This window comes from Podarcis pityusensis (genome assembly GCF_964106645.2).
Source record: "Podarcis pityusensis genome assembly, chromosome: 12".
In the NCBI taxonomy this organism is placed as follows: Eukaryota; Metazoa; Chordata; class Lepidosauria; order Squamata; family Lacertidae; genus Podarcis; species Podarcis pityusensis.
This window is the reverse complement of record NC_138037.1, coordinates 36811990-36836594: the sequence shown is the minus strand read 5'-3', so window position 1 is coordinate 36836594 and position 24605 is coordinate 36811990. Positions and strand designations below refer to the sequence as shown.

Below are 24605 nucleotides of genomic sequence, written 5' to 3'. Positions count from 1 at the left end.
ACTATGGGTAAAATACTATTTTGCCTGGTTCAAGCACAGACTTTTTAAAAGGAAAAAAAAAGAGTAAAATCAATATTGCATAACAAATACTAATGAGCAAATTATTTAAAATTGATCCTAGTCCATAGAAGCATAGATGCGAGTTCTGTATGAGAGTGGGGCTTTCGGTTCGTTTCCAAATAGCAAGAACTGGCTCAGGACCGAAATACAAAAAGGACTGCCTCTTTCCATATGAACCGATCGGGACCCTGTGATCATCATCTGAGGCCCTTCTTCGTGCGCTTCCTCTGCGAGAGGTCCAGAGGGCGGTGACATGAGAACAGGCATTTTCTGTGGTGGCTTCCCATTTGTGGAATGCTCTCCCCAGGGAAGCTCGCCTGGCGCCTTAATTACATATCTTTAGGCACCAGGCAACAGCATTCCTCTTCTTCTAGGCCTTTGGCTAATTAAACCATCTATGGCCTTTTAAACTGTGTGTGTCAGGGTTATTGCTTTTGTTTGTTACCATGGTTTGTATAAGGGATGTGGGTGGCGCTGTGGGTTAAACCACAGAGCCTAGGACTTGCCGATCAGAAGGTTGGCGGTTCGAATCCCCGCGACGGTGTGAGCTCCTGTTGCTCAGTCCCAGCTCCTGCCAACCTAGCAGTTCGAAAGCACGTCAAAGTGCAAGTAGATAAATAGGCAGGAAGGTAAACAGCGTTTCTGTGCGCTGCTCTGGTTCGCCAGAAGCGGCTTAATCATGCTGGCCACATGACCCGGAAGCTGTCTGCAGACAAACGCCGGCTCCCTCGGCCAATAAAGCAAGATGAGCGCGGCAACCCCAGAGTCGGTCACGACTGGACTTAATGGTCAGGGGTCCCTTTACCTTATGGTTTGTATTTTTGTGCAGTTGTACCTTGGACCACAAACGCCTTGGTACTTGGATGTTTTGCCTTCCGAACACCGCAAACCCGGAAGTGAGTGTTCCGGTTTGCAAACGTTCTTTGGAACCCGAACATCCGATGGGACTTCCGATTGGCTGCAGGAGCTTCCTGCAGCCAATCAGAAGCTGCGCTTTGGCTTCTGAGCGTTTTGGAAGTCGAACACACTTCCAGAACGGATTCCGTCCGACTTCGAAGGTACGACTGTATTGTAAACTGCCCTGTGATCCTCGGATGAAGGGCGGTATAGAAATTTAATAAACAACAGAATTTAATAAACAACAACAACACTCTCCACTGCACTACTAGCACCCCCCTGTACTTGCTCTGTACTTGAAGGAGTCTAGGCATAAGCCTCTGGGCAAATTAAGACACTGAGTGGCTGGGGGTTCATCAGCACTCTGCCTTATGACACACCCAGACCTCCTACCAGATAATGGTGATACTAGGGAAATTATAGTTTAAAAGCAGGGAATCCCGGGTGCTCTGCAGAAGACTCAAGGCTTGCACTGCCCGGTCTACCCTCTAACAATGTCCTTGCTGGGCAAGATGGGCCAACAATCTTGACTCTGTGTAAGGAGCTTCATACATGCATATATACTCACACGCTCATTTACTGTTATTGGTGGTAAGGGAATTGCTCCTTGAGTTCAAAACCTGGACTTTCCTTTTGTGTGGAACACATCTCAATAATATACAGGCCAAAGCACCACAAATGAGTGGAGTAAGATAGTATAGTGGTACCTCGGGTTAAGTACTTAATTCGTTCTGGAGGTCCGTTCTTAATCTGAAACTGTTCTTAACCTGAAGCACCACTTTAGCTAGTGGGGCCTCCCGCTGCCGCCGCGCCACTGGAGCACGATTTCTGTTCTCATCCTGAAGCAAAGTTCTTAACCTGAGGTACTATTTCTGGGTTAGCGGAGTCTGTAACCTGAAGCGTATGTAACCCGAGGTACCACTGTATAGCTATTTGTTTTTTAAATAGCAGAAAGACTTTTTTTTTTAAAAAAAGAAATGAAATTAGGAACTAAAGGGTCTAAAATGTATATGATTAGATACACAACTGGTTAATTGGCTAAGAGCACTGCAGAAGGTGTTTGGTTGTGGGATAAACGATCAGCTTAATTCCTAATGGAATGTGATATAGCAGAAGATGAAGAGACTTTTTAGAGATGGAACTCTGAGCAATTTGAGAGCATGGGTTCGTTAGATAGTGAACACTGTACATATGTCTAGGGATCTGAGAGGCGGGGTGGGTTCTCAGAGCAGCAACAGTTTGCTTCAAATGTATTGACTGAAATATATGTTGATGGCTCCTTTATTGCGGGTTTTGTGACAGAAGGAAATATTGATGATGTCAAAACACTCCGCTTGTTGTGGAGAGCATAGGCGGAAGAAAGTTCACTTGTGTTAGAAAACATAAGACACTATAAAATACCGATTCCTTGATATGAAGCTGATGCAAAGTCAATCTGACATCTTTATTGCGATAACTGGGAATTCCATTAACAATGGGGTTAAGTGACTAGCTTCCCGTATTTAGTGCAACACCATTATCTGCTAGGATCAATAAGCAAATAATACTATAAATGAAAAAAGATGCTATTTAATAAAGAAGGGTCAGGTACTGTGTGTCATATTGTGAGCAAATTAAAGCATCCTACCCTCAAAACATAAGTGATTAAATCACAGACGAAAGAAAATACGAACAGTGTATTTTTTCCGGTAACCATTAAATGTGTTTAATTAATGAAACTTTTTTTTAAAGTTCTAGGATAAATCAAAGGTTGTTCTGGGGAAACCATATTAATGAGCATTAGCCTCTTAATTATCCTCCTGGCTATGTCACAGGGACACATTCGTGCTTTTTCTTTGTGTAATAACTTTTTATAAAGAAGTATTTTTAAACTGATCATTAATTTTATGACTGCAGAAATGAGATGCAAAATTTATGCTGTTGTCATTGGCACAGGCTCAAGGCATCGCTGACATTATGCATGATTATAATGGAATGGCTGCCCGCTAATGAGTCTATAGACATTTCGTTTGAACATGCCTTGCTTTTAGATGTCTGATTAGGCTGTAATGCTTTCAATTATGCCTGCAAATTGTATTGGATACATTTACCTGATGCTTATTGTTCCTTTGTAGTTTAGTTTTCTATTACATAGATACCAACTGAACGCTTTGCTTTATTGATTTCCTTCCCCCTCCCAGGTATGCTAGTAGACACAAGGTACCTGTCAAGGGCACAATTATTATTATTATTATTATTATTGGGTGAGAAGCTCAAGAGTGACTTCTCTGACCGAACGAAGGCACAGCATTCATTGTTTCAAATGTGGTTCCCTTTGACAAGCTGTAGAGTGTTGGCCGTAGGGCCAGGCCTATGAGTGTGTGTGTGTGTGTGTGTGTGTATGTGTGTGTAACACAAGTTTGTTTTTTTTTAAAAAGAGGAAATTTGGACATGTTAAAGTGAACTGCGTTGCATCCTTCATCACATGAACTCTTTGTTTGGCTCTTATAACACTTTTTTTTTTTGTTATAGGAAAAGCTCGTTTCTTTTTGTTGCATGAAAGAGTGCATTGGTATGTTTGGTTTAGTTTTAAGTATGCTGTATATCTTGTCTAAATCTTTTGAGGAGGAAGCAGCCCACTTAACGTTGGCTTTTTAAATGGACAGACTTAGCAGATATAGACATCTGGTGCTTTTTAATGCCTTTCCACAAATCTTGGAGGCTTTGAGTACTTTTTCAAAAATATATTCCTCGTGCTACTTTCCTCACAACATTGAGAAATGTAACCAGGGATGCGTCTGCTCTCCATAAAACATATAATAAAATTCTGTGCCGAATCCAAACTCTCCAGTATGTATACAACTTCCAAATGAGGACCGTGAGAAGAGCTTGGCTGGATCAGGCCAAAGGCCCATCTAGTCAAGCATCCTGCTTCCCACGGTGGATAACTGGATCCCTCTGGGAAGACCACAAGCAGGGCATGAAATCAAGAGTTCTCTGCCACTGTTGGTTCCCATCAATGAGAGGGAGGGAAGGGAAAACTAGTTCCATATGACCATTTGCGTTATCACATGGAAATGAAAAAGAAATAAACTTTGCTGATAGTTGGGAGTCCACAGTTTTGGCTTGGGTTAACCTCAACCATTATCTTCAACTCCTAGGGTAGGAGTGTCCCTTTCCATCGCCAATCTTGTAGTTGGGTACCTTGTGCTTCCCATATCTCAGACTTGCGCTTTCATGCTGGGCTCCGCCTCCCACGAAGGACGCTGCCAGAATCTCATCCCCCTGGGAGAGATGCATAAGAGGCGCCATGATGGGGGAAGGCGCACAAAAGTGGGGTAGTGGACGAGGTTTCTGGTAGGGAAGAACAGCAGGTGAAATGGAGAAGCGAGCAGGCTGAAATGGAAGGACTCTCGCCTCTTTCTTTGTGGATGGTTCTATAATAATTTATTATTTATACCCCGCCTATCTGGCTGAGTTTCCCCAGCCACTCTGGGCGGCTCCCAATCAAGTGTTGAAAACAGTACAGCGTTAAATATTAAAAACTTCCCTGAACAGGGCTGCCTTCAGATGTCTTTTAAAGACAGGATAGCTGGTTATTTCCTACACATCTGAAGGGAGGGTGCTCCACAGGGTGGGCGCCACTACCGAGAAGGCCCTCTGCCTGGTTCCCTGTAACCTCACTTCTCGCAATGAGGGAACTGCCAGAAGGCCCTCGGCGCTGGATCTCAGTGTCCGGGCTAAACGATGGGGGTGGAGACGCACTTTCAGGTATACAGGACCGAGGCTGTTTAGGGCTTTAAATGTCAGCACCAACACTTTGAATTGTGCTCGGAAACGTACTGGGAGCCAATGCAGATCTCTCAGAACCGGTGTTATGTGGTCCCGGCAGCCACTCCCAGTCACCAGTCTAGCTGCCGCATTCTGGATTAATTGCATTTTCCGCGTCATCTTCAAAGGTAACCCCACATAGAGCTCGTTGCAGTAGTCCAAGTGGGAGATAACTAGAGCATGCACCACTCTGGCGAGACAGTCCGCGGGCAGGTAGGGTCTTAGCCTGCATACCAGGTGGAGCTGGTAGACAGCTGCCCTGGACACAGAATTAACCTGCGCCTCCATGGACAGCTGTGAGTCCAAAATGACTCCCAGGCTGCGCACCTGGTCCTTCAGGGGCACAGTTACCCCATTCAGGACCAGGGGATCCCCACCCCCGCCCACCCCCTGTCCCCCCAAAACAATACTTCTGTCTTGTCAGGATTCAACCTCAATCTGTTAGCCGCCATCCATCCTCCAAACGCCTCCAGGCACTCACACAGGACCTTCACTGTCTTCACTGGTTCTGATTTAAAGGAGAGGTACTACTACTACCAATGTACTGGAGGAGCAGGAGAGCAGCACTCTGAACCAAGTCTCTCATGTCAGCTGCAGGAGCTGGAGGGGAGAGCTGGATTCTGAGCCCAGTTGCTGTTGCTATTCCTCCAAGAATATGAGGAAGTAGCCACCAGGGAAAGGATGGGTGTCCTCTTCATTATTTTAGCTTGTTCTCCCTGTTTTGGTCCCTTCTTTTTCTACCCCATCCTCCCATGTCATTCCTTTCAGTTCTCCCTTGGTATCCCTCAGCTGTTGAGTGCCATGGCAGTACAACACTGTGGGCTGGCATGGTGTCCGTCATGTGGGCTAGATGGACATTGTTCCAATGCTCTAATAAATTGATTGGGACCTGTTTAGGGAAGTTTTTAATATTTGATGTTTTATTCTTCTTTTAATCTGTTGGGAGCTGCCCAGAGTGGCTGGGGAAACCCAGCCGGATGGGTGGGGTATAAATTATTATTAATAATAATAATCTTTGACATATTTAGTATACAAGACATAAGAACTGCTCTGTGTTAATTTTATGTGCTGTGTAAAATTTTTGACTCCCCACCCCCAAGTATTAAGTTGGAATATTTGATTCTGGGGGCATCAGCAAAGTGCATGTAATGTGGCTTGAAGACTTTATTCAAATATATTTTGAATATTGATATTAATTACATATGCACACACGTTTATTACATATGCATGCACACTTCCTAGGATAGTCACCAGAAAGACTGGAGTCTGGGCTGCAGCTGGTCGTGACTAGAGTCAGTGTTGTGAGACTCTAGCAACACAAAGTGAGGCTGTTGCACTTTCCCTCTTCCTAAAGTTCTGTGGCTGCCCGCCCTTATCATTGGTCTTCATGATCTAGTACAGAGATCCTTCCTTAAGTAATTTATCAGTAGTGGAGGAGAATTATTATTATTATTATTATTATTATTTATTCTCCGCCCTCCCCAGCCAAGGCCGGGCTCAGGGCAGCTCACAAGCAATAATAAAAACAAGTTGAATGAATACAACTTAAAAACAAGATTAAAATACAACATTAAAATATTGAAACATTAAAATATTAAAATGCAGAAAGAGGGGGAGGGAATCAAATTGGCTCCAAGCCAAAGGCCAGGTGGAACAACTCTATCTTACAGGCCCTGCGGAAAGAAATCAGATCCTGCAGGGCCCTGGTCTCATGAGGCAGAGCGTTCCACCAGGCCGGAGCCAGAGTTGAAAAGGCCCTGGCTCTGGTTGAAGCTAATCTAACTTCCTTAGGGCCCAGGACCACTAGGGTGTTGCTATTTATGGACCTTAAGGTCCTCTGTGGGGCAAACCGGGAGAGGCGGTCCCGTAGGTACGAATAATTGCCTATGGGGATGGGGATTTGTGGATCCCTGATGGTGGACCTTAAAATTAGAAAGAAATTGCCATGTGATCTGGCGTTTACTTGGCTTGCTTCCCATTGACGACAGAGAGGTTTCTGTGATTCCACGCTGGCTGTGGTCTGTGTTCACAACTCTGTGACAAAATGAGGTTGAGCAAACCTCTGTTACTTTATCTTTCCTGTTTTCATCATTCCTTAATGATTCAAATTCATAGAGTATTATAATGTATGTAAGAAACACTTTGAAACTTCAGTTTAGAGATTTTGAATTAACGAGACTGCATTTTTCAAACACATGGGGATATTCTGTTCTTTCTGTAAGCTTTAAATGTTGCTTTCATCAGCGTTCCAGGGCCTGAAAGATACTCAGAAGGCGCACTCATGCGTTAGCCAGAAATAGTTGCAATTATTTTGATTCTGTACATTGTGGAGGATTCAGCTAAGACACATCCAGATTACAAAGAAGCCCTGGGAGTTGTAGCTTTTGGGGAAGCACAAGGTGAGCTAGACAAATAGCAGTTGTGCAGGATTTAAATTGCTGTGGAATTTGGACACTAATTATTATTTTTTGTTCTGCCCTTCTTAAAAAAAATGCTTTAGGAGGCGAATATTTCAAGGAGGGCATTTTACATTTATTTTATAACATCTGAAGAGAAGTTTTTAAATCCCTTGTGTAACCTCTCTGCTCATAGTAGTAATAGGGCTCAGTGCAACACATTTTAGTTGGTTATTGTTGCAAATCAACACTGTGAAGCGAATGTTCAAGTAACCATGGATTTGACAAGCAACAGAGGCTAAAGGGCCCATTCATATGACCAAGCGGGTGTTATGTGAGTGTTATGTGTTGAGTGGATCTATGCTGAGTTTGGCATGTGGCATTTACCCTACCGCAAGGCTGCTGAAAAGTGGACTGAGTGATGGCATGATAGATATAGGTTGAACTGGCAGGTGGATGGGTGATGAAGCGTTCATGTCACAAGTATGTCATGCCACACATGGCCCAAGATTTGCTGCCGCAGCAAACGAATGTTTACTACAGGGAAACCTGACTACATTGTGCTACCTATGGCATGTCAGCGTTGCGTGGCTGTTATGCTGGAATGGTCAGAGAAAGCACTAAATCAAATGTTACGTTTAAGCACATATTGCTGTGTAGCTAATAAAACATGGTCCTCCCCCCCCCCCAGTTAATAAATGAATTATTGCATTGGGTTTCTGCTGGAAGGGATATTATGGTAGTTAATGGAATTTGTAGCTAGATAGTGCTGACAAGCCGTTCCTCATTCAAACACTTCATGTTGGATCCAGAGTAAAGTTGAGTTTATTTTTGCATTTATATCTCCTTTCCTGCAAGGAGCTCAAGGTGGTGTATAGAGCTATCGTCCCCAGGTTACTCAGTGAATTTCATGGCTGAGTGGGGATTTCACCTGAGATTGAAATTAATGGAATTTTAGCCATGATTTGAACATCACATTTTATGATCTTAAGCTCAGCTAACTTTAATTCGGATCCAACTCTTCTTTCTCATTCTTTACCATAGGGTAAGGTTACAAGACGTCCCCATTTCCCAGGGACAGCCCCCAGATTTACAAATCAGTCCCCTTACGAAATCCTATCATTCCGACTGAAGTTGAAAAGTGTCCCCGGATTCATTGAAAAAAATCTGGTAACTTTACCATAGGAGCCCATTCCTATTGCCCCCTTCAATAAAATATTTGAGCCCCCACAAATTGATTGGCATAGCCATTCAAATGGTGTATGTGTACCACATCTTGTGATTAATTTTGTGGGGTGAGGCTTATCTGGTCCCCCTCCCCCATTTTTATTCAAGTTGGCACCCCTGTTCTTTACTGTAACTTTGATCTCAACCATGCTTCTGAGGTAACTGGATCGAGGGGAAAGCTTACTGTTGGATTCAGGTTGGGGTTTTTTTTGGTCATGCTTTACTTTGAAATTCAGCTCATGATGAATATGTGTATAATTAAACTGAAAGGAGCCTGTTTTAACTCCTGATAAATATTTTGGTTTGTGCAGGAGAACTCGAAGATGGGGAAGAGCGTGAAGGCCCTTGCCCTGTGCCTCCTGACAATATCTCTGTAGCATCTGACCGCTGTGATAAAGAGGATGAAGGCCCCTCTGATGGTAAGTGGTTCTCTTTGTCTCAAGGTACCATAATCACAGTGATTTGGGAGTTTTGTTGGCCGCCAGTGTCTCTGAGCTGGTGCAATTCTTGGGAAACAGATGAGCAGCGAACCATGTGGGTCCTGTTCCTTACCTTCACAAGACCCTTAAGGAACTGAAGAGCTCTCTCTAGTGGCTAAAAATAAGATACAGTGGGATTTTTAAAAATTGCACACTTGCTTGTTTGTTTCAGTAACCAAAACAGATCTCTTAGTTTTTCCTCCCTGCCCTCCCACAAATGAATCAGCAACGGATACACTCGGATTTCTTTTCTTTAGGACAAATCTCTTCTTAATTCAGCATCAGATTCTTCCTTAATTTTATTGTACTTGTTTTATTTAGTGTATAAATAATGAAAGAGAATTCATTTGATGGATTTTTGTTTTTTGCATGTGGCACACTTGAAACAGAGCGAGTTCATAAAATATTAAATTAATTGTTCTTATGGTGTGTCTTCCCGTTAATGTACTGACGTTTCTCGATCAAACAATTTTTGGTGCTTACATTTGAACAGTACTCCCCCCAGTCCAAGTTTATTATATATCAAATTTTAATCATTCTTACATTTTTGAAGATAAGAACAAGTGAATGTTCTATGGGGATTATTGTTTGCAGCTATCTCTTTCTGCTAGTTGACAGTGTTGATAGATCACAATTTGCATGCACATAACAGTGTATACTAATTAGTTGTTCCGAATTTTAGACTTGGAAGTGAGCAACTTTTACTTCCTTTCTGTCATATGATGATCAAACTGTGTAGCTCCAACTCAATTGCTGTTTGAAAATAATGCTTCCCTGCAACATGCTACTCCACATTTTATGTTTTTCAGATTATTCCCTTTGGAAACATATATTGCTTTTATGAGGTATAAAATTATATCTATTGCAGAACAGGGATAAGTCAAATATGTGCATAAGTGATGCACATTCTAACAACTGATTCAGAAAACAGGATCTTCACATTTCTAGAACTCTGCAATTGGAGTTCTCTTCTGCTGGATTCAACTTGCGCTAAAGTAAAGGAAAAACAAGCAATAAAATAACCTTTAGCTTTTGACTACCCCTTTTATATTTGTTGGCAAAACAGATTCTATGAATTTTTTAGATGAATCTCTCCCCCCTCTCCCCCTGGCGTTAAACGGCGCAAAGACAGAAGTGGTTTATACCGTAACAAAATATGCAGCTGTGTTTTCTGCCTATGGCTTACTGCACACTAGGCATAACGAAGAGGTTGCGAGAAGTGTTTTCTCCTTGCTTGTTTAAAAATGGACAACCGTTTTTGTTTGCGAAAGCGAATTCGACGGTGCTGACGCTTTAGCATTAAGTACCACCAATATTAATGTGCGGGTCATCTGAGAAGTTTCCAACTTTGTTGCTGATTTTATTTATTTATTTTTGATTTTTTTAATGCAGTCTTACAGTTAAAAAATAAAAATTTGGGGTGATGTACGTCACCATCTAAAGGTGAGGCAGACATTAAAAACATCATTGGTTATTAAATGAAAAGTAAAGACGCAACACCCCCTTTGCTCCTTCCTTTCCCAGTCTGGGCAACCAATTGTGGAGTGGCTGTTTTAGTAGTGGTTTCTGCTCAGGGTGGTGGTTTTTTTTGGGGGGGGGGGTTGGAGAGAAACTAAGTGTAAGCGCTGATCAGTTTGTAATGCTAAGCCAGCTGCGCCATGGTTTGTTTCACAGCTGGGGGAGGATGTGGAGCAGGTGCATTTGAGCAGTGTGCACTAGTATGCTGCTCATTCAAGTTAAACCATAATTTCAGACTATGGTTTGCTGTGATATACAAACTAAGCAATTATGAATTTTGCTGTTTGTCTCTCGGTTAAATATCAGATTTATCCTCCTCTGGTGCAAATTGTGTTCGCTTTGCTCTATGTCAGACATTTTGATATCCGCTCCGTAAGTTAAAATAAGAAATCTGTATTTTTCTCTACATAGCCAGCAGATCTCAAAGGCTTCTGTGTACAGAGAAAGGAGTTACATTTAAGGTCAACCTCCACCAAATTGAGCCCATTGTTTCTCTTCAGACTTCTTTCAGTTGTTTGTGCTTTTGTTGGCATTCAGTGTTTTTAAATGCACGAACTTTGTTTCAGTATCTCCATGTGATTGTGCACACCTAAAATATTCAGATTCAGAAATGTGTGTTAATATTGCAAGAACACTTATTGAGAAGAATGAAATCGCTATATGTCCCAGTAAACTGTTTTTCTCCATTTAAATGGAAACCACTGCACTCAGTAATTATAGCACACCTAAAGAATTAAAGCACCATTTTCAAGTTTTTTTTAAAATAAAAATAAAAATCAACTTTTGATTTGACTTTGGGGTTTTGTCGAAAGATAATTGAGAATGTGTAGCAAAAATCTGCTTTCAGGACTGTAGGTACATTGTCGTATGGAAAAAAATCCTGCTTTTTTGTCTGACCTTTGACTAACAGTGTGCATTAATTAGAAAGAAGGTAATTATTTTTAACAGGTAACTACAGTATAACTAAGTTAGCCCAGGTCATCAAAAGGCCTTTTTGTCAAATCTGATGAATTTGTTTTGTCCTTTCGGTTGTTGCCAAGTGTTCGGCATGAACTCGGGATCCAAACGTTGATCGATTATATAAGCTATAAACATGTGTTTGTTTTATTATGTCGATAAATTTCTGTACGGCTTGAAAATAACAACCCTCTGTCCCCTCCCCATATCTCTATATGTATTTAAAGTCTGCCTCCTCAAGCCCACCCCACTTTGTTTTCTAACAAATATCCCCCACCCCACCGTTTCCTTGGTTCAAAAGTTCATCCCATTCCCCAATGGCCACCTAATTTTCCAGTTATTCCCTCCAGCCATATGTGTTTGGGTTTCTTTTATGGTTTATTAGGTACTGTAGTAAAGTGGCATAAGTTATATCTTCTAATGAAATTCAAGCGCACTTCAGTGATGCTCTGTCTTGATTGCCGGCAGCAATTAAATTGCACGGGAGGAGAAGCGTGCAGAGTCCCAGACACCTTAGAGAAAGAGGTTTAGCAAGACGAGGGGAAGGTGGAAAGAACTGCCAGGGAACAGGCCTCGGAATAAAGCAAGATGCAGAATTCTCGCCAGACACCCTGTTCCTGGCGAGCTTTTATTTTATTGGCTCGCAGCCTGATTGATAGCCAAATCATAACTTGCTATATGCTAACAGGCAGAGTTCACTGGTAGGTTATTGTGAACTGATAAAGGGTTAGATGGAGTTTTGATTTTCACACTGGAGCCGGCTGCACCAGATTAATGGAATTTCAATGAGAGGCTGGAGTAGTTGCCGCTTTGTCAGAAAAACGGATGGAGATTCTATAGTCATGCCTGCTCATTAATACGAGTTGTCTGAAAGGTGTGGTACTTCTCTATACAAAAGACTCCAGATAATTGATTTTTGAATAGGATTTTTTTTTTTTAAAAAAAATCTTATTGACGACCGGGTTTCTTGCAAAACAAACGACAGGATCTTGTATAGTACAACAGTGTTGCGCGTTTGTTGTTCTTCTTAATACATTTGTGGTGAGGAATAGACATTGACCTGATGGTGCTATAACCATTCCTTTGATATACTTGGAAATCAGAAAAGCTAAGGTGTGTGGTTTTATTTGCAATACATTGTTAGCATTGCTGTTTTCTTGAAAAGAGACGTGCTATTTCCCCTCCCTTCTCCCCCCCACCCACAAATATTGAAATGCAAACACATCTATAGATTTATAACCGGCAGGATCATTTTATTTTTAAGCAGAGAAAAACTGCAGCAGTTTTACATGGCAAACTTTTCTCTTACATGCAAGCTGGTCTAAGCTCAACTCAGTCATATGTGTGCCGATGACTGCACGGAGAAATGCATGTATACACTACAGTTGCAGCTATGTATGGGCATCGAGTGGCATACAAATTTAATAAATAATAGTAATAACTAGTAGAAGGTTTCACAATTGTCGCACCCTTTCCTTCCTCCTTCCGCACTTGCAGGAATTGATGCTGACTATAGCTATCTCCTTTATACAGTGGTACCTCGTGTTAAGTACTTAATTCGTTCCGGAGGTCCGTTCTTAACCTGAAACTGTTCTTAAGCTGAAGCACCACTTTAGCTAATGGGGCCTCCTGCTGCCGCCATGCCGCCAGAGCCCGATTTCTGTTCTTATCCTGAAGCAAAGTTCTTAACCTGAAGCACTATTTCTGGGTTAGCGGAGTCTGTAACCTGAAGCGTATGTAACCCAAGGTACCACGGTATTGACTTTCTCTGACTTAATCTGAGATGAGCCTCAGCTCCTCTAGAGCAGGATTCCTCAACCTTCGGCCCTCCAGATGTTTTGGACTACAGTTCCCATCATCCCTGACCACTGGTCCTATTAGCTAGGGATCATGGGAGTTGTAGGCCAAAACATCTGGAGGACTGCAGGTTGGGGATGCCTGCTCTAGAGGATGTGGGACAAGCAGAAAGTGTGCTTTTTCTTACCATGTGCAGAGGGTTATAATGAGTGAAGAGGGGCAGCGACAGTTCTCCTAGTGTGCCAACTACCCTTACACTGGCACTGAGCTAATGGACAGCCACAGGTTCTTAGTCCTGTAGGAGTTGTAATCATAATGAAGCACAATTCAGGTTTAGGGCTGTGTTCTACAGCACTGTGGAGGAAAGCGTACTGGGTTGATTCCTAGTTCACTGTTTTCTTTATGGAACTTTTGACCCCTGTTAGATTGTAACTTGTTTTCACGAACACTTTTCTGCCATCTTTTTTTCTTGCCATCAAGGATCTATACTGGCTTGCGGCCACCTTGCATTTATGGCTTCTCCAGAGTTTTCCTTCTGCCATGTATCTCCAAGCTTCTAAGGGTAAAAACATGTTCCGTACCCTTTTGGCCATTGTTGGCCAAATCCTCCTCCTCATAGTTTAAGACTGCTAAATTTTAAACTTCAGTTGTTTGAGACATCTTTCATTGCTTCTGAACCCTTCGTTTGTATTTCACTTCGATGCATCACACTGCACCACTTCTCGGTTTCCTTTGCAGCCCCAGCAAGGCCATCATGTTTCATTGCAACTAGTTGGCTATGGGCTTTATAGCACCATGCGAGTGGTAGAACTTGTGACCAGCCTCGTCTGACATACTAAAAAACGTCTTAAAGCGAGTGATGTTTCAGGGAAGCAGTGGTATTACTGTTGCTTGGCTTATTGCTTTTTGCAAGAAGTGGGGAAAGAGACTCAAAAACAACACTGTGTAGCATGTCTTGTTTCTTGGGAAAGTAATGGAGAAAGGGTATCACACTTGTCTAGTGTTCCCTTTTCTGCTTCAGATAGTATTTCAGCCTTAATTGTGTAGGCTGCTTGTGGGTATCCCATTGACATCTGACTGGCCATTGTGATAACAGAATGCTGGATTAGATGGTTCTATGGTCTCATCCAGCAGGGCTGCTCTTATATTCTTATGAGAAGTTTAGGTAGTTTAAGCTGTGCAATGAAATAGCTTTCTGCATGCTGGGTCACTGTGCGTGGGGAACTTTTTCCAGCTTGAGGGCCTCATTCCATTACTGTTAAACTTCCAGGAGTCACATATCAGTAGCATATGAGACCAAAGCTAAAAGTGCATATTCACTTGCTTTCATTGTCATCTGTTCATACACAGAGATTGCTGACATATCCCTTTCTCTGCCATAGGAATTGGGATTTTTAAAAGCCTCCTATTGGAGTGGAGGAGAATCTTCTTTGAGATTTTAGCGTTGGAGGAGGGTTAAACTGTGATCTCAACAAGATCGTTCCCCCATATGGCAATTATGCTTGAACAAGGTTCCCATTGGCCCCAGTAGGATATTACCCCCCCCCCCCAATTGTCTTGCGAGGGATGGGAATAGGGGAGGCTACAGGCCTTGTCTCTAAAGCCATAATGCAGAAGCTCTTGCCTTTAAACTTCCTAGCTTGCTTTTGAGTTTTCTCAGTGATTTCTTGCCAAATGAGTAGAGCACAAAATGCAGCTTCACGGTGCACATATTTCCAATGCCTGTAGGAAGCTTTTCATGGCAGTGCTTAGAAATACATTTAACTAATCCCAATAATTGCCAGCTACCAAATTAGGAGATGCTGCATTGTCAATCACAAAAAAACATTATATCTCATTCTATTCCATTTCCATTGGCAGTTAACTTGTCATCAGAATGGATGAGAACCTGATCACCTAACCAGGTGCTTGATAGTTAGGAGAAAGAAGTTTCTAAAGTAATCTTGGGGGGGGGGGGAAGGCTGCAGAGAGTTGGTGATAATTGATTTACTCTATCACATCTAACTATTCATTGTTTTCATTACTACTTCCCTTGGGCAGTGATCACAGGATCAGGCTGCCAGTCTGTGGGCATAATTTTTCCAGTAATGCCATCTGGCTCACTGGCACTTGAAGTTGTGATGGCTCCTTTGCTGTTGCAATGGACTTTGTCAAATGGCTAGGCAGTTGATTAGAGTTCTTCTGCTAGTGGCTGCTAATTTTCCTGTACTATTGATTTTAATTGGTAATTGTATGCACTTTTAATCCCACTTGTGGACACGTTGAGAATTCAGTACTGTACTGTAGACATTTTGGGAGGATATTATATTGTTCGCCTGTAGTTTGCTTCTAAGAAGTTCAGGTTCCACAATTAGTCTGATGCTTCAGCAGAGAAATTAACCCTTCTGGAGTTATCTATACTGATAATGGAAACTATGCTTGATCATTCTGGAGAATACTTTTTATAGTCTATGTGTTCATTTTGCATCGGTAGACAGTGATGCTCCAGATACTGAAAATTTCTGTAATGGATGAGGGACATAACACTTAACTGCAGTCAGCGTTAATCCTGATTTGTTAAGTTTCCTAAACATACAGTGAAACTGTGGTGTAATTCTGCCTGAGCTGAGCATTGCTTTTAGAGGGCATGTACAGGAAGACATTAATGGGGCCTCCTGGTCACATTTCAAGCAAAGAAGTGGTGAAGTGGGAAAACTGCCTCCGCTACGCTGCAGCAATGCACATACATAAGAAACAAAATGTAAGACACAGAAAGGCTACAAGATCACAAAAGCAGCACAGAACAATACCTTTTAGAAAAGGTATTTTAAAGCAGCCGGAAAAAAATAAGATAGGGAGAATTTGGGAGCAACACAAAGTTGGCCCTCTTTCTGGTAGTAGCTGTCTCCTACAGAAACTGGGGTACTTGCAGAATATTGTCTATTGAAGAGCTCAGTGTAGTCTACACATGGTGCCCCAAATTTACCTGTGTGCATGTGCTCAAAAAGCAGGTAGCCAGTACCTCTAGAGCAGGCATAGGCAAACTCCGGCCCTCCAGATGTTTGGGATTACCATACCCACCATCCCTAGCTAACAGGAGCAGTGGCCAGGGATGATGGGAATTGTAGTCCCAAACATCTGGAGGGCCGGAGTTTGCCTATGCCTGCTCTAGAGCCTGGCAACCTATGAAGGATTTCTGGCCCCTTGAGAAATAGACCGGCTCCCAAGAATGCAGAGGTTAGCCACCTGTGCCTTAGCTGGTGCATCCTCCCATTAATATATATGCATTAGATAATTTTCAAGAATTGGAATTATAAAGCACAATACAGCTTGCATGTACTATAAAAGTATAGTCTCTCTCTTCATTCAAATTCTTCATTGTTATTTCCTCTTCTAAAATTATGCCAGTATTTGGGGGGGGGGGGTGAATCCCGATATCTGTTTTATCAAAGCACTTAATGAAAGGGTAGATTTCATTATAGGCTACACTTAACGCTCTTCCTTAAACCCTAAGCAACAGCTTTCATTCGGATATATTTCGTCACTGCGTGTATTTCCTTGCTGCAGTCGGTGAAGCACTCTGATTATGTGCAATATTTAATGGTAATTCTGCAGAGAGACACTGCTGAAAAATCATACTTGAGAATTACACTCAAGACTTGGAAGAAGGGTTTCGCCTTCACTTTGTAGCTTGCCAAAGCTTAAAATGGACCTGGACGGTAAGTGAATTAAACTCGCATTCAGTAGCAGGGATGCAAAATTCATTATGAAGAAGGGATCCCATAGAAAACCGCTAACCCGTCCTCGGATATTTTATCCTAATAATTCTAGGTGCGTTCAGCCTAATGACGGTACTGGGATCCAAACCTTCTCATGCATCAATGGAAAGCAGCCCTGTGTGGACCCAGCTTGTGTGTGGAAGGGTTGCTGATTCTCAATATGGTCCCATATGGCCACACCGGAGCAGCTTTTGGAGGGGCTGCGGCAGGAAAAGGGAGCACATAGATGCAACATTGTGCAAGGCTATTTGGATCCCAGCCCATGTGTTCAATTTGTGTGCGTTAAAGTTTAGGCTGTTCAGCAAAAAAACAACAACGTTCCTCTATGGAAGGTTTATAATCAGCAAGTCGTGATTGGTTATACATCCTTTCTGAAATTGCATCATATCTTTTCAGCTGTAACTAAAACGTGCAGCTTAAATGTTTCCTCTAATCAATTGTATAGGATGCTGCCAGACCATTAAGATTTATGCCACCGTCCATTAAAAAAAAAAAGAAAAAGGAAAATCCACGGAAATTGTTTGTTTCACTCAAATGCAGAGATAGGAAATTCTGCCACATTTTTCTTTAGAATCACGGGGAGCTCGGTGACCTTTTGTGGCAAATTATGTAGAAAGAAAATATTTATATTCATTTAAAATAACCTCCGTGAAGAAATAGTCTCATTACCCTGTTTGATCAATTTCTCGTAGCCTGAGCTGTAGCATGCTGCTGTTGCCATTGGGTGATGGAATACACTGAGAAGTGGCTAATGGTGATGATGCTCATCAGGACAGAGTTCAGCCAGCGGTCAGCAACAAATAATTCAAGACTGTTTCTAAGTTTGTGGCTGGTGGAATTTGCTTTTCGCCCCAAGCCAGCAGCAGTGCTGAGCTGGGCTATTTGATTACAAGGGGCATATTTGCCTCTTAGCAACTGCACATTTGCACAACCGACAGAACTATACTGTCTCCAATGGGTCTTTCTCTCCCCCCCCCCAAAACCCCTTTTTTTGTGATGGTGGAATAATGCTTTATTGTTTCCTGACAGGCAAACGATGCCTTAGTTGTTCCATAAGAGTCTACAACCAATTTTGTATTTGTCCTTTGTAGATTTCTAGTGGTTGCATTGTTGCTGGAAAAAAATGGTTGGGGTGAAGATGTTTGCAGACAGAGCGTTGAGGCCGTACGTTTCTAGCTGCCGAGTTTATAACGCGCTATGTTTTACCGGCAAAGTCAAAATGATGCGTTCTCATCACAGTTTGAAACAGCTTTTCTCAGATATTAACCTTACCCACTCAGAATAAGGCTTTTAATACCCATGTGTGTTATCTCGCGGAGCACTTCAGTTCTCTTTGACCATAATAATACTACGTCTATGTGTTTGGTTATTATGGTAATATGTAAAGAATTTACAATTTCCACAGGAAATGGAGCCTCTGGGAAAAAAACGTGTCAGGAGATGAAAAGTATTTATAACCCAAATAGTTAAGGCACAACTGAGTGAAGAGGGTTTGGGAAGGATGCTTTGAGTTTTATGACCTCAAGAAGCCAGACCAGGAAATCGCACACTGGTTTTTATAGCTTTATAGCTTTCTTCACTCCTCAGCTGTGTTCTGACTTTCGGTGTATTCATAGTCAAATCTTTCGGAAGAATTTTCTTTTTGGCCACTGTGATTTTTCTTAATAATTCTATTATAACAGAACAAGGAGTGTGTTGTCACATGGGGTGTATATTCATATTGTTGTGATATTTAAAACAGGATTGGTAAGGGAGAGATTATTACTTTTACTATAGGACTTGAATCTTTGATTTTAGATTTCAGTATTGAAAATTTAGGAATCTATAGAACACCCCTAGTGTATTTTTAAAAAATGTTTAAGATTTCCAAAGTTAAAATAGTAAAGTAATTCTGTACATTACTATGGCTCTGCAATATCTGACAGGAGTTTTGCAATACATGAACCATTGTAAATATTATTATTTTGTTTATTTCTCCTCCTTCACCAGCAGCTCGCAGGGCAGATTACAATTTAAAATTCCATATTAAAAACAGTGAAAACAAATTGCAGCCACAGAAATAAAGACAGGATTAAATATATAAGAGTCCACTTAAAATACTAATTTATTGGAATTGTTGTCAGAGTACATCACTAATACAGACGTCTTTATTTGGCTAAAGAGGACTGGTGTATTTCCAAACCCCTTTGTAGGGTAACACAAACCCACATACACACGGTATGGAGCCGATATAGTCTGCAATGCACGTATCTGGGAGTAAAATCCTATTGAACTCAATGGGACATGTCTGAGCAGGCAAGCGCAGGATTATGCAGCTGGACACTTTTCTTTTTGCATGGTAGAAAGTTTGGCACATCTCACTAGCTTTGCATGTATTTCTGACATATATTTTAGCATTGATGTGAACTATTTCAGCTTTACTAATTTTACTAAAAAGAAAATGAGAACTATCATGCTAGACTTTGAATACCGGTAAGAGATGCATAGATCATAGCATTTTAATGGTGTGTAAAATTATTTGCTAGTCAACAATGTGAAAGGTTTTTTTTCCCCCGTCTTTGTTTATAGTTATAACAATGCAGTATTAAAACTGAAGTCCTATTACTGTATGCTGAAGTGCTTTATAAAATTAGCTGGTTGGTTTTTTTCCTGCCTCTTTGAAAGGAGCTTACATAGCATAATTCAGAGAAGCTTCCCCCGCCTCCCTGCTTCTCTGATTCACAAAAGAACTTTTCCTTTGAGGGGTTCCCACATATGCACTTGGGCACCAATTAGGTTTCGCTTTGTGGAATGTGGGTAGCTGTATGTGTTTTAGTGAGTTATTTCTTCAGAGTATTTTAATGCAACACAGTTAACACGATACTAATATTTTGAAGTGCTTCCTAGGATATAATCTGTGATCTAGATATATTATCATTGTGTTAACATCAAACGCAGCTGCCTCTTGGGTAGAACTTAGGAAGCCGTCGCAGTGGTACTGTGAACCCACGAGAACATTTTAAAGCCAGGAAATGAGGAATAGCCTATCTAATTAAAGTGACAAAGGGGTTTTTTTTGGCTAGGAAGATGTAATTAACCAACTTGGTGTTTGGCCAAAATGCTGAGGTTAAATCCCCCAGTCTTGCTAATTAGACTTTTCAGTTTCATTAACAATCAGTAAAACTTGATTTTCTGAACAGCATCCTAAGCGCACTCTGTTCCATCTTGGAAATGCCTTTTGTATTGTTTTCAGGCTGCATTAAGATAACCTAACTTGTCTTTTGCGAGCAAAAATGACTGAAGATTTCAGATTTCAGTTGTTTGTTATGTTCTCTTCAGAGGACAGTTTCCCTGAACGAACAAGGATGATACGTCGGCAGAATTGCATTAATGCACCATCTTTTGGATTATGAACCACATGTGGGAGGAAAAGGGGTCTGTGTACAGTTTCTGGGGCCTCAAACATCCTTCCTAGCACTGAATCGGGAACCACTTCTTGCACAGTGCCAACATAGTCAGCGCGGTCAGTTTTGACAGTGCTGACTATCTGTGCCAGGGGAGCAAATCCTGGGCCTTCAGACATTTGAACAGCGTTGCTGTGAGAGAGGTGGCTGTCTGGGTAGGCATGCACAAACGTGTATACAGGTGTGTTCATGAGGCCTCTTGTCGTTTCCAGACCTTCAAAGGCAGAGCTTTCTAACGCATACTTCATTCCATTTATTATGACAGCTTTAGTGAGATTAGCTCACCTTCCTCCTGCGTCCCCAAATGCCACCTGAAACAGAATAGCCACTGAGCCACTGGGTTTATCTGGAGATGAACAGAGAAGCTACTGGGTGACAGGGAGAGCAAAATGGAGGAAAGGATGGCTCCTCTGGGAAAGGCAGCCTTGCCTTGCCTGGAGATATAATACGGAAACAGCATGGCGAACTCCTAGTAAGTTCAGTGGCTGTTGGAGACGTGTGTGTGTGTGTGTGTGTGTGTGTGTGTGTAAGGCATGCCCCTCTTTTGACCCACCCCCTTAGGGGAAAGTAATAAGAGAAAGTCTCTTGAGGAGCAGAATTGCTTTTTGACAGCATTTGCCCAATCCTATCACTCTGCCATTTGGAAAATCCATTTTCTAAAATGGCAAGCTGGACCGTGCTGCAGGCACCATCCCTCCTGCCGATTGGTGGGCATGCCACTAGTTTATATAACACACAATAGAATTTTACAATTATGCTTACAAGTTAGTACTGTTTTTTTTATCTTATTTTTTAATTTTCAAGACTTTAATATGAAGTTAAAATAGCAACCCATGAAAACATTGTTCAATCCATCCAGGTAGGTGGACTGGTACGCCCATTGTAAACCTTTGCAATGCTCTTATATATTCTTTTGTGATTATTTTTATGTCAGGAATCACTTTTCTGCTCTGTTCTGCTGACTTCCATTATTACCATCTGGTTTTTATTTGCATTCCGGTCTCCTTCGAGAGAAGGCATTTGGACCTTTTTTAGTTCGTATTTTTTTTAAAGTAAAATAAGGGAAAGCATAGTCAAAATTTTATGAAACAACGAGTGCCATGAAGAAAATGTTTGGTAAGAAATTGGAGTCTCTCACACAATGCTAGAATTCAGCACCATTTAATGAAGTCAGTTGGCAGAAGGTTTAGGACTGAGAAAAGGAAGCACTTGTCACACAACACATAACTGACTTATGGCATTCATTACCACAATATGTGGTGATGGTCACTGGCTTAGATGACATCAAAAAGGGTTAGATATGTTCATGGAGGGTGGGTCTATCAACAGCTATCAGCTATGATAACTAAATGAAGACTCCACAAACGGAGGCACCATATTTCTGAATGCCAGATGCTGTGGACAAACAGGGAACTGCTATCATACTCACAATCATCTTGTTAGTTCCCAGAGGCTGGCTGTTGAAGACAGGATGATGTACTAGGTCAGCCTTGCTAACCTGGTGCCCTGCAGATGTCCGGGGCTGATGGGAGCTGCATTCCAAAACATCTGGACGGTGTGAAGTTGGAGAAGGCAGATTTGGGTGGATCTTGGTATCTTGGTATCTCCTTCAGCAAAATCTCGTTACGTTCTCATGCGAATGATGTTCGATCACTTTCATCCTAAGGAGCTCCCTGCTGTATTTTTGTAATTGGCATTAACCTTGAGGTTTTCACTTATTTTGTAACTTGTGATCCCTCTAAGCACTTCTGTACGTTTTGATGGCAACTGCCAAAGACTCCGAAGCCAAACGAATGTGCTACTTCATACTAGGATGTGGCACTAGCTGTACAAGGTGGGACTGGCTTTCCTTTAAACAGCCGTGGCCATATCTGCAGGTGGTTATTCATTTGTTTATTTGATTTATAGCCTACCTTTTCTCCATGGAGCTCAAGGTGGCATACATGCTTTGCACCCCTCCAATTTTATTCTCACAACAAATCCTATAAGGTAGGCCTACGACAAGGCCCAGTGACTGGCCCAAGGTCACCCTTGGCTTCATGTGTGAGTTGGGATTTGAATCCTGGTCTTCCAGCTCCTAGTCCATCACTCTTAAACCACTATACCTCAATGGCTCCTTGCCTTCTGTGTGTAAGTATATGCACTTCCGATTTTTCTGTTTTACCTGGTGTTCTGTAAACAACAACAACAAACTTGGCACATCCCAATAGTAATTGCACGACACCTGGAACTGCATCATCTATGGTATTTTAAATGAGAGTCCTTGCATCCTGAGCAAACCTATTTTTTTAATCGGCTTTCCCGCTGCAAAGTGAAAACGCCAAGCGTTAATCAAGTTGAATTGAGACCAGAGTGGAGTCATGATGCAGTTGGAGGTATTGGTGAATTGTGTGTGTGTGTGTGTGTGTGTGTGTGTGTGTGGGAGAAACACATTTTAATTTCAGCCTGCCTCAGAATCAGCAACTTTCATGTTTTTACATGAGCAGGCAGATGCCAGCAATGATGTAGCGCGGCACATACTAGCAGCAGGGCTCTGCCACTGCTGACAGGAGAAAACACCTCACCTTCTCTTTCATCTTAATCTGGACTTCTGCTTAATAGCTGCTCTATTGTATTCGCAATGCTGTGGGTGATGCGATGTGCTCATGAAATTGCTACGTATGCTTGTTTTTCCTCAGCAGTTACAAGAAAGGAACAGTGTGGTGTTTGCAGGTAGGGGGGAAAAAGCAAGTAAGCCTTAATGGACGGTGGAGCTCTTTATGCATTTCAGAGCAGGGCTGTTGTGCTCTGAAGCAAGGAACAACATTTGGGAACAGGGCACATGGGGCTTAGGTTTTCCACTGCACTGTGTTCGGGTGCTAAACACCCTGAGGATGGTGCGTCTGTTTGGATTCCCAGATAATCGGAAGAGCAGACGCAACGGAAGTGCTTTGAAGAAGCATACAATTGTCACTGTCCTCAGACCCTCCAAGTGTCCTTATTTTCCAGGGACTGTCCTGGATTTACAGAAGCAGTCCCAGTTTCTGATTCGATCCCAGCATGTCCCGCTTTTCCTTAGGGCATCCCTATTTACATTGGAGAAATGTTGGAGTGTATGGAGTTATCCGACCCCTGAGCCGCCTGAAGGCAGTCCTGTACAGTGGAACCTCGGAAGCCGAATGCCTGAAAAGTCAAACATTTCGGCTCCCGAATAATTGAAAACCGGAAGCGATTGTTCCAGTTTTCAAATGATTTTTGGAAGCCGAATGTCCGGCGTGGCTTCCGATTGGCTGCGGGACGCTCCTGCAGCCAATCAGAAGCCGCGCCTTGGAAGTTCAGCGTTTTGGAAGTCGAATAGACTTCCGGAACAGATTCCGTTCCACTTCCAAGGTATGTCTATATAGGGAAGGTTTTTTGAATGTTTAATGTTTTATTCTGTTTTTATATATATTAGAAGCTGCCCACCGTGACTGGGGCAACCCAGTCAGATGGGCGGGGTATAAATAGTAAAAGTATTATTATTATTGTTGTTGTTGTTATTAATTTAGTATTATTGAATATTATTACTATTTTCATCAGAGAAATGTTGGAGGGTATGTATCCTGTGGTAAATGCCTGGCACAGGCCTGGTAGTCTCTTTCTCTTCTGGAAACTTTAAACTAATATGCACGTTGATAGAGTAGAAACAGGAAATTTGGTCTTGAAGCCAGAAGTAATAGGAGTGATTTGGGCGCACTCTAGAGGCAGGAGGAAAGACTGAGCCAACTTGATACTGTTATTACTCCACAGTGCCATAATTGCCATTAGGATGAAATTGATTCCTTTTTGAGGGAAGAAGAAAAAAATGTGGGGAAAACTTCTTTAAAACCCGCCACACATTTATCTTGTGAGATTATACTTTCATTCTGGTGATGAATGTTTGAGTGGGAGAATTTGATGGAAACCTTTCAGTATTAAATTCTGAAATATGGAAAAATCCTACCAAACACTTCCAGATTGCCTTCTGTCTGTCTGCCTTGCAAAAGACCCTCAGTTAAATGGACCATCCTTAAATGGTGTCATTAGCTCAAATTGAAAAGACAGAGCCCGAAGCGAAATAATTTAATTGTCTTAAAAGCACTTCCTAGTTTGGGTGCGAAGATCGCAAAGCACTTTTTGTCGCCAGGTAATTTATCTAAAAAAAATTCTTCTTCGAATTCTCTGTCAGATTGCCGAAAAGTAATTTTCAGCTTTCATTAAAGTTTGAGGTTCTGAAATCTTTTCTCGATACCTACAAATTGTTGG

General features: G+C 41.9%; 1 protein-coding gene across 2 annotated transcripts in view; it reads left to right on the top strand.

The window, feature by feature from the left end:
- Nucleotides 1–24605, top strand: part of SKAP2 (src kinase associated phosphoprotein 2) — a 99957-nt gene that overhangs the window by 11766 nt on the left and 63586 nt on the right. For both annotated transcript variants that reach the window (XM_080975038.1, XM_080975039.1), the window contains exon 4: nucleotides 8702–8809. In XM_080975038.1, the coding sequence (XP_080831164.1) occupies nucleotides 8702–8809 (108 nt within the window). The remainder of the gene's footprint in view (nucleotides 1–8701; nucleotides 8810–24605) is intronic.